The sequence below is a fragment of the Ailuropoda melanoleuca genome, chromosome 16 (assembly GCF_002007445.2).
Source record: "Ailuropoda melanoleuca isolate Jingjing chromosome 16, ASM200744v2, whole genome shotgun sequence".
In the NCBI taxonomy this organism is placed as follows: Eukaryota; Metazoa; Chordata; class Mammalia; order Carnivora; family Ursidae; genus Ailuropoda; species Ailuropoda melanoleuca.
Window position 1 is genome coordinate 18,748,502 of NC_048233.1, and position 15,152 is coordinate 18,763,653.

The 15,152-nt window shown below is 33.3% G+C and overlaps 1 protein-coding gene across 2 annotated transcripts in view; it reads left to right on the forward strand.

Annotated features, from left to right (window-relative positions):
• PDE3A (phosphodiesterase 3A) overlaps positions 1-15,152 on the forward strand; it is a 305,943-nt gene that overhangs the window by 178,523 nt on the left and 112,268 nt on the right. For both annotated transcript variants that reach the window (XM_011234010.3, XM_034646202.1), the window contains exon 2: positions 4,366-4,416. In XM_011234010.3, coding sequence (XP_011232312.2) covers positions 4,366-4,416 — 51 coding nt within the window. The remainder of the gene's footprint in view (positions 1-4,365; positions 4,417-15,152) is intronic.

The window sequence follows — 15,152 nt, forward strand, 5'->3', positions numbered from 1 at the left end:
AAAAATAATCTGTAGTGTTAAGTCAGGCAGTTTATCACATGATGGATGATTTTTTTTTTTAAGGATAGTGAAAACATTGTGATTATTTTAGTCGTTGGTCTATGATCTAAGAACAGTGCTATTATGGCAGTTAAATAAATTCTATGTGCAAATAAGACAAAAATTCATGTGCTATCATGTGCTTATCTTCCCCACTCCCCATCTCACCCCCATCGGTGCCAGGTACGCTGTAATCGCGGAGATCGTAGGGCCCTGACACTCTGGGCAGCAGCCCCACCACCTCTTTCTCTGCACTTAACAAGTTACAGAAAATATTATAACAAACCTCAGACATTCAACATTAAAATGATTGTTAAAGTTTGATTCAGGTTATTTTAATTAAAAACAAGTCCTTTGTATGATTTCCTCAAGTCCAAAGGGGGAAAAAATCTTGTTGAATTATCTTGTTTATCATTTCAGTTTATTGCTTTTTAGATTGTATTTCACATAGCATGTAGATTTCTAGAACTCTTCATTACTTTGAAAAAGTAGTAATAGTATTTAAAAATACATTTGGACATATTAACACATGGCTGGGCAACTCAGACTTTTAAATAGAATAATGATATTAATATATAATATAAATATGTAATAATAGAATAACATAAAATGCCTTTATCCTAGATCTCTCTCATTAGTCTACTGTATAATGCTAGCAAATGACTCTCTGATATATACACATGTGGCAAATTTTACTCTGGTATGTTTCAAAATAAAAGGTCAGATTTAGAGAGCGAACTTTTGGAGGTTTATAAACTCTGGCTTAGAATGATCAAGTTTATCTTGTTCTGTACTAAGTGATGACTCAAATGAATTTACATTTTGAAAGTTTTCTCAGACTAAAAATCATCTTTTTTTTTTTTTTAAACATAGTTACTGATAGAAGGTAGTGAAATGTGTGCTTTTCTTATTTTAGTTCTGATCCTGGAGAAATGTTATCTTTTTGACTTACTACCTGTCATTATCAAATATTCCAAGTCAATATATTGTGGATTATAACTTGTGTTTGTGGTTTATTTACCTCTTTTTACTGTGATACTCATGCTAGTAGAATTTACTAAGTTATCCTGTTAGTTGAAACTCATTAGCAAGAGAATAGTAGGCATAACAGTCTTTTATGAAGTATTATTTTTCTGAAGATTTAGATAAAACAGTGAGGGAAAGGAGAAGATAATCCTTCTGCTTAAAAATTATTTTACTCTAGACTGAGGAATCACAGGCCTGTACCTCTGAAACCAATAACACATCGTATGTCAATTAATTGAATTTAAATAAAAATGTTTAAAAAATTATTTTACTCTAACAGGGTAGTACTCAAGCTTATCGTTTATTTGAAGTTGACAAAACAAGCATCCCATCTTCCTGTTATTTTCTTTTTCTTCCTATTATTGATAAAAGGTATTCCCAAGGTCTCAATAAGGCAGGTGATTGAAATGTGTCGGGATGGTTTTTGATAGTTCTAGTGAACAACTAATTAAATGGTCTTAATTTATATGTTTCTAAATCAGACTATTTCATTAGTTGATTAGTGTTTAACTTTTTTATAGTCAACTTTAAATGAGTATTAATGAATATTTACTAGCTGATGTAGTGCATTAAATATTTACTAATTTATTAATGAATATTTACTAGCTGATGTAGTGCCATTAAATCCAGAAATTAAAAAAAAAATTAAAGCATTAAAGAAATATCAACTATCTAAGCATTCAGTTTTATATGATGATTACCTGGGCTAATTTACCCAAAATTGTGTGCTAGCCAAATTAAAATTATATCATTTTACTAATTCCAAGGCTTAAAATAACCGATCATCTTATTAAAAATGAGTAATTTAAAATTACTTGTTGGGGCGCCTGGGTGGCACAGCAATTAAGCGTCTGCCTTCGGGTCAGGGCGTGATCCCGGCGTTATGGGATCGAGCCCCACATCAGGCTCTTCCGCTATGAGCCTGCTTCTTCCTCTCCCACTCCCCCTGCTTGTATTCCCTCTCTCACTGGCTGTTTCTATCTCTGTTGAATAAATAAATAAAATCTTTAAAAATAAAAATAAAAAAAATTACTTTGTTATATTTCTCACTTAATATACCATGAGCATTTCACATGTAATTTTGTAAAAAAGCCCTAAAAGCCAAATTTGAAATGCTCTATTATATTCTTTTTATACTCTAATTTAGCGGATAGTTTCCCTTTTGTTGGATAACACAGTGATTGACACATTGTACTTAATGAATTTTTACATTTTTATTTTCTAGTTGAAAGGGTATGAATTTTTGAGAGTATGCAGTATGTATTAAAATTGATAAATATAGTATATGTCTATGTATTTATAAATGTGTAAATATATACATGTGTGTATCTATACATTACAAACTAACAATATATATGCATACTTAGCTCTCTAAATTCTACCAAATATTCAACATGATCAGATCACTAATTTAATAGGTAAGAGTCATCTCGTTATTGTTTATACTGAACTTTTTCACTTCAAATAAAATTGTTGCTCAGTATTGATTATTGATATTATTTTTGTGAACTGTCTTTGTCCTTTCCTCTAATTATTTACTAGGATTGCATGACTTTCAAATTTGTAGAGCTCTTAATGTACTGAAGATATTATTTTTTACCTGGCATTTAATGGAAATATTTTGCCAGTGTGACGTTTGTGCAGACATTTGAAGTTTTACATAGCTGGATCATAATCCTCTGTGTGTGTTTTGTTTTGTTTAGTTTGGACAATCTTTTTATATTTCAAGGTAGTCTAAATATTTGCCTGGATTTTATTTTATAGTTACCATTTCATCTTTTTGAATTTGTCTTTTTATCTAGAATTTATATTTGTATGTGTTATAAGGTTCAGCTCTCCTTTTCCCCAAAGAATCTGTTTCTCTTTCTCTCTTTTTTTCACTTGTGGACTAATTCATCAGATACTCATTGATTTTTATATTTTCTTTTTCATATTTTGACATTTCACAACTGTCCACTACATTTCATTCATTTACATTTTGAGTCTTAAATCATTGTCCTATAATTTGGGTTTAATTTTACAATAAAACTGATTCTTATCAGTTTTTTCTCTCAGATAAAATGTACATAGTCTTTTTTTTTCTTTTTTCAGTTTCCTAAACAAATATGAATAGCTTTTGATTGAGATTGGGTTAAACCTGTCAATTTGGGTGGAACTGAACTTAATAATTCTTTTTTTTTTTTTTTTTTTTTTTTTATTTTTTTTTTTTTNTTAATTTTATTTTATTATATTGTTAATCACCATACAGTACATCCCCAGATTCCGATGTAAAGTTTGATGCTTCATTAGTTGCGTATAACACCCAGTGAACTTAATAATTCTGTAGAATTCGGTCTTCTAAATCAGGAACATTGTATGGCCATCAGTAAGGTCTTTCTATTTTCTGTATATGGTTAAAAGCATTTCTTGGTAATGTTAAAAAAACACTGCTTTTTTGTTGCTATTGTGAACAGTTTTTTACTGTATCTACTAAGGGGTCATTGCTGTTGTATAGAAAAGCTAATAAAGTATATTAATATGTTGAATAGTCCGTCCTCTTCATGTGCTAGCTTATTAGTGATGGGAAGTGCTTCCATTGGGACCCATGAGTAGTAAGTGTACTGGACAGATGAATGGAATTTTATTCCTCTCAGTCAATATCTTGTATTTTCTTAGTTTTCTTCGAGTTACATGTTATTTTCAGTAAGTAAATGTCATGCTTTGTAAGCAGAGTAGCTCAGGGCTATTACAACTACGGGACTAGCTTGATAATGTTTTATAGTGTCTTTTTTTAATGAAAATCTACAGTTTGTGACCTTGGGGGGTGTATTTCGCATTAAATCATTTCACTCTTTAGAACTCTCATATTTTTGTGATATTATCAAAACAGAACTAAAAATGATTGAAATATTTTGGCCTTCTCGTTTTTATCAGTCATGCAGTAAATTAAGCTATACTAATGATTTATTTAGCATATTTTCTTAATAAGCTAGAAGCTTAATGGCATGTAAAAAGCTTAACCCGGGCTAATATCTTTCTAAGACGGTCCTGACGAAGAACCATAAAGCTATAGACTACCAGACTGTATCACACAGTGATATTAAAGTACCTTCAAAACCACTACACATCGAAATATTAGCTATCAAACCAGAAATTATTATTACTTTAGGTGTGTTAATTCATTCATTATAGCTGCTTAATACATTCATATTAAAACATAGATTTCAAAAACATAATTATTCTTTAGAAGAAAGAGTAAAAATATTCGCCACATAAAATTAGTATCATTAAATTTACGGTAATTATTATATTATATTACAGCTCATGGGGCATTCGGAATGGGACCACAAACGAGGGCCAAGAGGATCACAGGTAAGTTTGTTTTCCTTTCCTTTATTTTGCATTTTGTTTCTTACTGTTTTGAGCCATGAATCTTCTAAAACTCAAGCAATAACAAGTAGAGAGAGGAAGAGGCAAATAATCATGCCATTTGTTTTTATTTAAGTTAGCTGTGATTAAAGTCGGGTTTCAAATCCCAAAGGCAGATGCCTGTATAGTCTTCCTGAGAGCTTTCTGGTATCCCAGATTGGTTGTGTTTATATGAATGTAGATTTTATATTCATCTTGTCTCTGCACAATACATTTTGATCAGCAACCCACTCTCTTGCTTTTATTCACTTCCTTTGATAATTTTTCTATGTATTTTCTTTCTTTCTCTATCTTCCTGTTTTTGGTTAAATATTTTGAAACATAATCAAAGTAAACCCTGAACTAATTACAGATTCTGTCTCCAAATTAACTGTCTTCGTCTTAGGGAAATAGAAAGATGAAAGGACCTATTATTTTTGAAAAGAAACAAATTCTGAACCTTTCTATATTACCAGATTGTTTTCATTGTCTTACTTTATGTCTTAGGCAAGGGGAAAAACTTCCATGACGCATTTATGCTTTTTAATGACCTAATTAGACAATGTGGATTTGTTTTGCTTCCATAATTACTTTGCCTGACAGAATAAGGGCTGAGTTTTACGCTAAGAAAATTCTCTCTCCTCCTGTGGTATTTTGTGAAGAAAGATGAAAATCCTTTTATCTCCTAGCAGCCTGTGTGTTTACCTGATTGTAGAGAGCCAAATAAAAATTAAGTGGGTGGGACATTTTTACTTCGCCTGTTCACACTTTCTAATTGCTACTAAAAAATATGGCTAAAAGAAAGCAAGTTGAATATGCCGTACTGTATATGAGAGTTCATTATCAAATATAAGATTCTCCCAGGTTTTTTATAAAGCGGACATGGACCTGTGCTATCATTAAATTTGCCTTGTAGTTATTTAATTTAGGTCACTAGGAAAATAAAACCCAGTCAATCAGTTGTTTTAAGTTGAGATTTTAATAGCCATGATTTTAATTTCATCCATTATCAACTTGATTAGTAAATAATATAAACCACTCCAATTAAGTTAGTTATCCGAAAGAATTTATGTCTTGCCTTCTTTCACTCTTACTTCCCCTTCTCCATTTTCTCTGTCGGGCTTTCCCTGTATACACACCTGTAATATTTTAAATCAGAATTTGCTGCGAGATTGGGAATGAAATGATGAATGTATGGTAAATGCTTTGTGATTCCAAACCAATTAAATACTAAAGATGAGTACAAGTAAGAAATTCAGCAGTTCCTGATTATTGCCACCAAAAACATTTTAATATTCAAAACTTGCCAAGTAACTTCATGATGACATGCCCCTTCAAAGTAACGTGGTGCTACGTATGTTTGTTTAAAATAAGTATTATTTACTCATGTGATTTATTTGAGGTTTTTTTTTTCAAGTTTTTATTTAAAACCTAGTTAATTAACATATAGTATAATATTTGTTTCCGGGGTACAGTATAGTGATTCCACACTTCCCTACACCTGATGGGGGCTCATCACAGCAAGTGCCCTGCTTAATCTCCATCACCTATTTCATCGATTTCCTCCCCCACCCCCTCCATCTCCTCTCTGGTAACCATCAGCTTGTTCTCTGGAGTTAAGAGTCTCTTTTTTGGTTTGCCTCCCTTTTTCTTTTTTTTGAATGAAATCATATGGTATTTGTCTTTCCCTGACAATCTTATTTCATTTAGCATAATACTCTCTTGCTCTGTCCATATCATTATCTATATAATATGTGTATTATATGTATGTGTATACATACATACATAAATAAACACATACACACAATGGAACATTACTCAGCCATAAAAAAGCATGAAATTGTGCCATTTGTAACACATACAATCTATTTGAATATAATGTATCTTCAGGTTTGAATTTGTCACTCTGTCTTATAAGTTAGGAAAAAAATGTCATAAAAGCACAATACTGCTTGTGTTAAATTTATTTTTTATTTATTTTTTTAAAGATTTTATTTATTTATTTGACAGAGATAGAGACAGCCAGCGAGAGAGGGAACACAAGCAGGGGGAGTGGGAGAGGAAGAAGCAGGCTCATAGCGGAGGATCCTGATGTGGGACTGGATCCCAGAACGCCGGGATCATGCCCTGAGCCGAAGGCTTAACCCCTGTGCCACCCAGGCACCCCTGCTTGTGTTAAATTTAAACATAAAAAACCCAGAGTGAAAAATTTTCAATTCCAGATATTGCACATAGCTAGAAAACTTCAAAATTCCACATACACAGAATATATTCATAAATAGAGTTTGATCACATTTGAAAGCCTGAGATAGTTCTGAAAGAAAAATGCGTTGGAACATTCTTGCATGAACTACCATTATCAACATCAAGGTCTGTCTTAGACCTTTCAACTAGCTAAATAAGTATTTTCAGTGAGTATAGCTTTGTCTCACTTTGATTTCTCAACTCATAAAAATTGTTAAAGTAAAAAGCAAAAACATACACCAAAACCTGAAAACAGTAACTATAACAAAACCATCGAAATTTCAGATGAACAAATTAAGTGTTAGGTAATAACTCCTTATCTAAATTTAACTGCCCCCTGGGGGGTAAAAAGACACTATATTTATGTTTTAGGTCATTGATCCCTTATCTTGCTATTATTTCCTTGGATAATACATCTAAGCCTTCTAGACATTTCAAAGGAATTTCAGACAGACTACATCTGAATACAGATTTCTTAATAATTTACTAATACTCAAACCCCATCTCTGTTTAGTTTAATTGAAGACACTTAGGAAATTATTAAGCACTTACTATGTGTACAGCATTGTAGTAGGTCTAAGTCTGATGAGAAACTGAGTTGATAAGTTAACTGCATTCCAAGAGCTCACAAGTTATGTTTGGATAGAATAAGACTTAAATATATACTCTGCATATAAGGAAGACCAGTAAGTGTGAAATTAAATATATAAACAAAATATGATAGGAGTTTAGGTGGGACACAGTATTTATCCTTAGTAGAACTACTTCTTGGAGTTGCTATCTTCAATGTGAACCTTCTATGTTGGGTAAGGCTTTATTTTATTTATTTTTTATTTTTAAAAATTTTTAAAATATTTTATTTATTTAAGAGAGCAAGAGAGCACAAGAGAGAAAGAAAGAGAGAGCAGAGAAGAAGTAGAATTCCTGATGAGCAGGTTGCCTGATGGAGGGCTTGATCTCAGGACTCTTGGATCAAGACTGAGCTTAAAGGCAGACACTTAACCGACTGAGCCACCCAGGCTCCCTGGGTAGGGTTTTAGAAGTGCAATGGGAAGAATGGGAAAAGCTTGAGTAAAAGGCTAAACTGGCAGAGTGTAGGACATGTTTAGGTATATGTGAATTTTCTCTGTAACTGCTTTGTCAACACGTGTTGGCTAAGGATTGTTGCAGGAACTACTGAGAAGGAATGATTCAGAGACTGTCATATGTTATTAATTAGACATGAGGAAGAAGTCAGGAGGGTCACGATTTTGAAATTCAGTACTTGAGGAATTAGTGCCATTCACACAGACTAGTTTACAGAGAAGACAGTGAATTCAGTGTTAGCAACGTTAAGTGAGAAGTGACAGTGATAATTCTAAAAGGAAATTTCAGAACAGTACTTGAGGTGTACCATTCTGGTGCTCTGTAGCCAGATTGGAGCCAGATTAGAGTTCTGTAGTCATTTGGGAATTGAACTACATCCGGAGATAGACTGTAGAAGAAGAATATTATAAGGGAAAAACAGAAAAAAGACTGATTCTTGGGGAAGGCTCATTGGAAGGGCTGGAAGGAGCCTGGGGAGAGAATTAAAGCATGCCCATGTTCTCCTAGGAGACCATTTGAAGGAGAAATTGTGCAGAATGAAAAGTTGTATACTATCCAGTTACACGAGGAGGGTTGAGACCACAAACAAAGGTTCAAGAAAACGAAAAACATGGGAAATGCTTTTTGATATAGTGATTGGCAGGACATTTGTGAACTTTGAGAATGCCGTTTTGATCAAGAAGTGATAGAAAGCAGAATATAGAAATTAAGTGAATAGTATAAGATAGTAGAATGTTCTCTTGAAGGAGTTTTGCTTTAAAAGAGCGATGGCAGCGGAAATGAGTGAAATATCTTTTTATCCTGAGGTGAGATGGATGTCTTAACAATTATTAATGGCAAAGAACAAAGAATCAGCGTAGAGAAGAAATTACCAAAAAGTCTCGACACTGGCTTGTTTAAGGAATGAAAAGTGGTGTGGTTCAGGGAAGGGAATGTATGTTCTTCCAAAGTGGCCCTTTTGGCATCTGTTTATCTCTTTTTCTCACATGCCACAAATCCCTGACCCAAATCCTACCATTCACCCTAGTCAGGAAAACTAACCATGTTCTCGAGTGAACTACTAAGTAGATTCACCAAAAAGCACAAATGAAGAAGCTTTGGAAAGAACGTAGAGACATCTATCCCAGAATAAGGGATAAGAAATAGGGACAGATAGTACAAAATAAAAGATATACTGTGAGCCTAATGATTTCTATTTTTTTGGTAGAGAAAGGTACAAAAAGTTGATGGTTAATAGTGGAAGGTCTTGAATGGTAGGGAAAAAATGAAGTAAATTTGTTTTATGTATCTAAGGGGACTGGCTTGATGTTTGAGCATCAGGAAATGTCTAGTAAAAACAGAGGTGTGTCATTTTCTGTGAGTGGGTAGCCTGCAAGACAAATTTTAACCTATTTTATGTTGATTCAAAAAGCACCAATATATATCAGGCACTTTTTTTTTTAGCCTCTGAGGGGTCAAAAATGAACTGAACAACTTGGGTCTTCAAGAAGCATGCAGTTTTACCTAAAGTCAGCCTTAGCTAAAGGATAAAAAATAATCAGATAGTATTGAGATCATTAATCATTGTAAGATAGAGTTAAGCTTCTCCTGGCCTTCCCTCCATGTGCTTAAGAAGTAAGAGATTTTCTCAAATTTGATGTGGTCCCCCAAAGTTATATGTGTACACTATCATGGATAATAAGGAGGTGTGCCCTTCAAATATTTATCATATGGAAAAATGCGTATCTTGCTTCAAGTAAATTGCACCAGTTAATTGCTTAGGACTTTGTAGACTCAGCAATAATTTAATTCAAATTGATTTATTTACTTGCAATAATTCTGTGATATAATTTGTCACCTCACTCAAAGCTTTCTGGCTGTTATTTCTTGTCCCTCTCGTTCTTCTTCATCTCCTCCTCTACCTTCCACTCCCCCTCCTCCTCTTCATTGTTTTTAAGTATATATTCTCAAATAGTAGATCATCCAAATTAGGGAATATGCTGAACGATGAACTTCTAACAGCATGTAGAACTCTTTCATCTGGCAGTATTCCCAGTAATACCAAATGAAGTCAGGGATGAAATTCTCAGAAGGCAATTAGTTTTTTTATTTTTCTTTAAATTCTTGAAGAAAAGTTTTCCAGTGGGAAGTGAAGAAGGGCAATAGAAAATCGCTCTCCTTTGAAAAGGTTAAAAATGATAGGTGTGGATTCCAAGGAGCCTTGTGGGAAAAGATTCCTTTAGTTTGTGAATTTGTGAACTTACTAAGATTTTAATGTACTAGGAGCCAGCAGGCTCCTTTTTACCAATAGTTAGAGACTAGCGTTCTTTAGTTATTTAGTGTGTTATTGATGACATAGAGACTACCAGCCAGGCTTTATCAAATAGACTTAAGACCACTTATTGGGAAAAAAAAAAAACTTTTTGTGTGATTTGTCTAGTTCTGTAGACAATGAAATTCTGGTTAGTATGTTCCTAAATAAGTGAAGTACTGTATGTACAATACAAGAAGATAGCTGAGTATTCTGATAGGAAAAATAAGTTATCAGATAAAAATGAAGCAAAGATGGATAGGTAACATACCAAAGTTTACGGGATGCAGCAAAAGCAATTTTAAGAGGAAAGTTCATAAAGATAGAATCTACCTCAAGAAACAAGAAAAGTCTCAAACAATCTAACTTTACACCTCAAGGAACTAAAGAAAGAAGAAACGAAGCCTCAGGTTAGTAGAAGGAAGGAAATGACAAAGATTAGAAAAGAAATAAATGAGATAGAGACTAAGAAGAAAATTAAATTAAAAGCTGGTTCTCTGAAAAGATAAAATTGATGAACGAAAAAACCTGTAGTTAGATTCACCAAGAAAAGAGAGAAGACTCAAGTAAGTAAAATCAGAGATGAAAGAGGAAATGTTACAACTGATACCACAGAAATGCAAAGGATCCTAAGACACTACTATGAACAGTTAAATTATATGCCAATAAATTGGACAACCCACAAAGAGTGGATAAATTCCTGTAAACATACACCTACCAAGGATGAATCATGATGAAATAAAAAATCTGAATAGACCAATTACTAGCAGGGAGATTGAGTCAGTAATCAGAAAAGTTTCAACAAACAAAAGTCTGGGACCAGTTTCCCTGGTGAATTCTACCAGATATTCAAAGAAGAATTTCTTCTCAAGCTCTGTCAAAAAATTAAAGAGGGGAAACTCTTCCAAACACATTTTATGAGGCCTGCATTACCCTGATACCAAAACCATACAAGGATGACATACAAAAAGAAAACTAAAGGACAATATCTCTGATAAACATAGATATAAAAATCCCCAACACAATATTAGCAAATCGAAATCAACAATACATTAAAAGGATCATCCACTGTGATTAAGTGCGATTTATTCCAGGGATGCGAGGATGGTCCAACATTCACAATCAGTCAATGTGATATACCACATGAACATGAAGGATAAAAATCATATAATCATCTCAGTAGATGTAGATAAAGTGACAAAATTTAGCATCCATTTATGGTAAAAACTCCCAACAAAGAAGGAACATACTCAACATAATAAAGGCCATACATGACAAGCCCATAGCTAATATATTCAACATTGAAAAGTGGAAAACTTTTCCTCTAGGATCAGGAATAGATATTCATGATCACCACTTTTTTTAATTTATTATTTTTATTTTTATTTTGTTATGTTAGTCACCATACAGTACATCCCCAGTTTTTGATGCAATGTTCCATGATTCATCATTTGCGTATGACACCCAGTGCACCATGCAATATGTGCCCTCCTTAATACCCATCACTGGCCTATCCCAATCCCCCACCCCCCTCCCCTCTGAAGCCCTCAGTTTGTTTCCCAAGTCCACAGCCCCTCCTGGTTCATTCCCCCTTCTGTTTACCGCCCCCTTCATTCTTCCCTTCCTTCTCCTACCGATCTTCCTATTTCTTATGTTCTATAAATGAGTGAAAACCATATGATAATTGTCTTTCTCTGCTTGACTTATTTCACTTAGCATAATCTCTTCCAGTCCCGTCCATGTTGCTGCAAATGTTGTGTAATTGTTCTTTCTGATGGCTGAGTAATATTCCATTGTATGTATGGACCACATCTTCTTAATCCAGTCATCTGTTGAAGGGCATCTCAGTTCCTTCCACAATTTAGCTATTGTGGACAATGCTGCTGTGAACATTGGGGTGCATATGGCCCTTCTCTTCACCTCGTCTGTATCTTTGGGGTAAATACCCAGTAGAATACTCACCACTTTTATTCAACATAGTTATTGGAAGTCTTAGCCAGAACAATTAAGAAAGAAAAAAAATATATATATACACACACTATATATATAGCTATAAACACACACACACACACACACACACACACACACACAAGGCATCTAAAGGAAGAACCAAATCACCATTTGCAGATATCTTGAAATTAAGTATAGAAAACCCTGAAGATTTTATTAAAAAACTCTTAGCACTAATAAATGGATTCAGTAAATTTACAGGATATAATTTCAGCATGCAAAAATCTGCTGTTTCTTTACACTAATAATGAATTATCAGAGAAATTAAGAAAATAATCCCATTTACAACTGCACCAAAAATAATACAATACCTAAGATTCAATTTAATGAATGAAGCAAAAGACATGTCTTTTGAAAACTACAAGGCATTAACGAAAGAACTTGAAGACACATATAAGTGAAAAGATATTCTGTGCTCATGGATTCAAAGAATTAATATTGTTAAAATATTCATACTGCCCAAAGGAATATACAGATTCAGTGTAATCCATATCAAAATTCCAATGGCATTTTTCACAGAAATAGAATAATCCTAAAATTTTCATGGAATCTCTCTCTCTCTCTCTCTCTCTCTCTCTCTCACACACACACACACACACACACACACACACACAAATACAAATAACCAAAGCAATCTTGAGAAAGAACAAATATGGAGGCATCCTACTCCCTTATTTCAAACTATATTACAAAGCTATAGTAATTAAAACAGTATGGCTTTGGCATAAAAACAGACACATAGATCAATGAAATAGAATGGAGAGCCCAGAAATAAGCCTATGCATATATGGTCAATTATTTATGACAAAAGAGCCAAGAATATACAGTGGGAAAAGGACAGACAGTCTCTCTTTAATAAATGGTGTTGGGAAAATTAGCCAAATGCAAAAGAAAGAAACTGGATTACCATCTTACACCATACACAAAAAATTAATTTTAAATGAATCGAAGATTTGAATGTAACACCTGAAACCATAAAACTCCTAGGAGAAAACATAGGCAGTAAGTTCCTTGACATGGGTATTGGCAGTATTTTTTTTTTTTTAATCTGAAAGCCAAAGCAAAGAGATGAAATAAAAGCAAAAATAAAAATCAAACTGAAAAGCTTCAAAAGCAAAATAAACAAAAATTTTGCAACAAAAACAAAAATACACATCAAATTGAAAACCTTCTAAGCACCAACAAAATGAAAAGGGGCAACCTACTGAATAAGAGATAATAATTGCAAATCATATATTGACAAAGGGCTAATATCCAAGATATATACAAAACTCGTACAACTCAATAGCAAAAACATAATTGATTTAAAAAAGGGCAGAGGATCTGAATAGACATATTTCCAAAGAAGACATACAGATGGCAAACAGGTATGTGAAAAGATACTCAACATCAGTCATCATCAGGGAAATACAATCAGAACCACATGAGTTACCACCTCATGCCTGTCAGGATGCCTTGTATCCAAAATACAAGAAATAACAAGTGTTGGTGGGTGTGTGGAGTAAAGAGAACTCTTATCCATTGTTGATAAGAATGTAAATTGGTGCATCATTGTGGAAAACAGTAGGAAGTCTCCTCAAAAAATTAAAAATAAAACTACCATGTGATCCAGCAACTCTACTTCTTGCTATTTTTCTGAAGAAAGTGAAACACCGGTTTCAAAGGATATATGCACCCCCCCTCTTCATTGTAGCAATAACCAACACATGGAAACAAACTAAGTGTCCATTGACAGATGAATGAAGAAATTATTCTATGTATTAAATATACACACCCACACATACTTATAGTGGAATATTATTTAGCCAGAAAGAAGAATGAAATCATGATGGACCTCTAGGGCATTATCTAAGTACAGAGAAAGACAATACCATATGATCTCTCTTCTGTGCAGAATCTTTAAAGAGAAAAAAAATCTCATAGATAGGAGAACATGTTGGTGTTTTCAAGAGGTAGGGGGTAGGAGAAATAGGTGAACTGTTTTTTGTTTTTTTGTGTTTTATTGTTTTTTTTTTAGTTTAAATAAACTGAATAAAAATTTAAAAATAAATACTAAAAATAAATAATCTGTGTCCTATTTAGTAGCATAGCTTTAAGTCTATCACATACTGGAGGCTCTAAACAATGAAAATTGTAGAATAAGAAGTGTGTACCTATGTAAATTAGCTTCTGTGCACTATTTTAAGTCTTAAGGATGAATTTTGATGGCAAGTTATTATACTTCAGTATCCTGTCCACTTGAGTATTCAAGAGAATGATCTGTTAATAACAGCTACTAAAGTTGATAAACATAAGCATTTGCCTCCTAGGGATCTAATTCAGTGACAAATCAATTCTTTTACGGATTAAATAATTTATTTTTGATAACAGTGCAGAGAGTAATTTAAATGCTATCCTAGACTTGGCTGGAATAATGCCATATAAATTTATTAAAGCTAATTCCATTTAATATATTTAAAAAGACAACCCTCCAGATTTTTCAGGAGTTTATCCCAAGGAATTAATGTGAGCAGCTTGGGAGTCCATTATTACATTATCCAAACTGCCGATGTGTTACTAAGGAGTAATTCATGCCCTAAGTGAAGCTGCCTGTCCGTGTGATTTTTTCTGCAAACACAGTGTTTTTTATTTGCACTTGCTTCTCCTTTTTCACTTTTCCATATATTAACCTAACAACTATTAATCATTTCTTTTGGCAATTCTTGAAGGGAATTTTTCTTTTTGGTTGTGTTGTGAATTTGTTTGAAATTTGTTCGTATGGATCAAAATGCTAAAAATTTATATTTGCCTGAGCCGTACACGTTTTTGGAGTAGCCTTGTCATCTCATACAAGAGTGGCGGGAAAGGACCTGTTTAATACTTATTGAATGGCCTCTTATCTTAGGGCTATGTACATCACTTACATGAGATGTACACTACCTTATACTTTGTTAAATCAGAACTTTTTGGTGCATTTAAAGAACAAAACCAAAATAGGTATTTCAGTCCCATCTTGTCCCTTAAATCCTCCTCTAAGTGTTTTAAATTTTACCCAGTAGTCAGATCTAAACTTTTGGGTGCCTCCCCCACA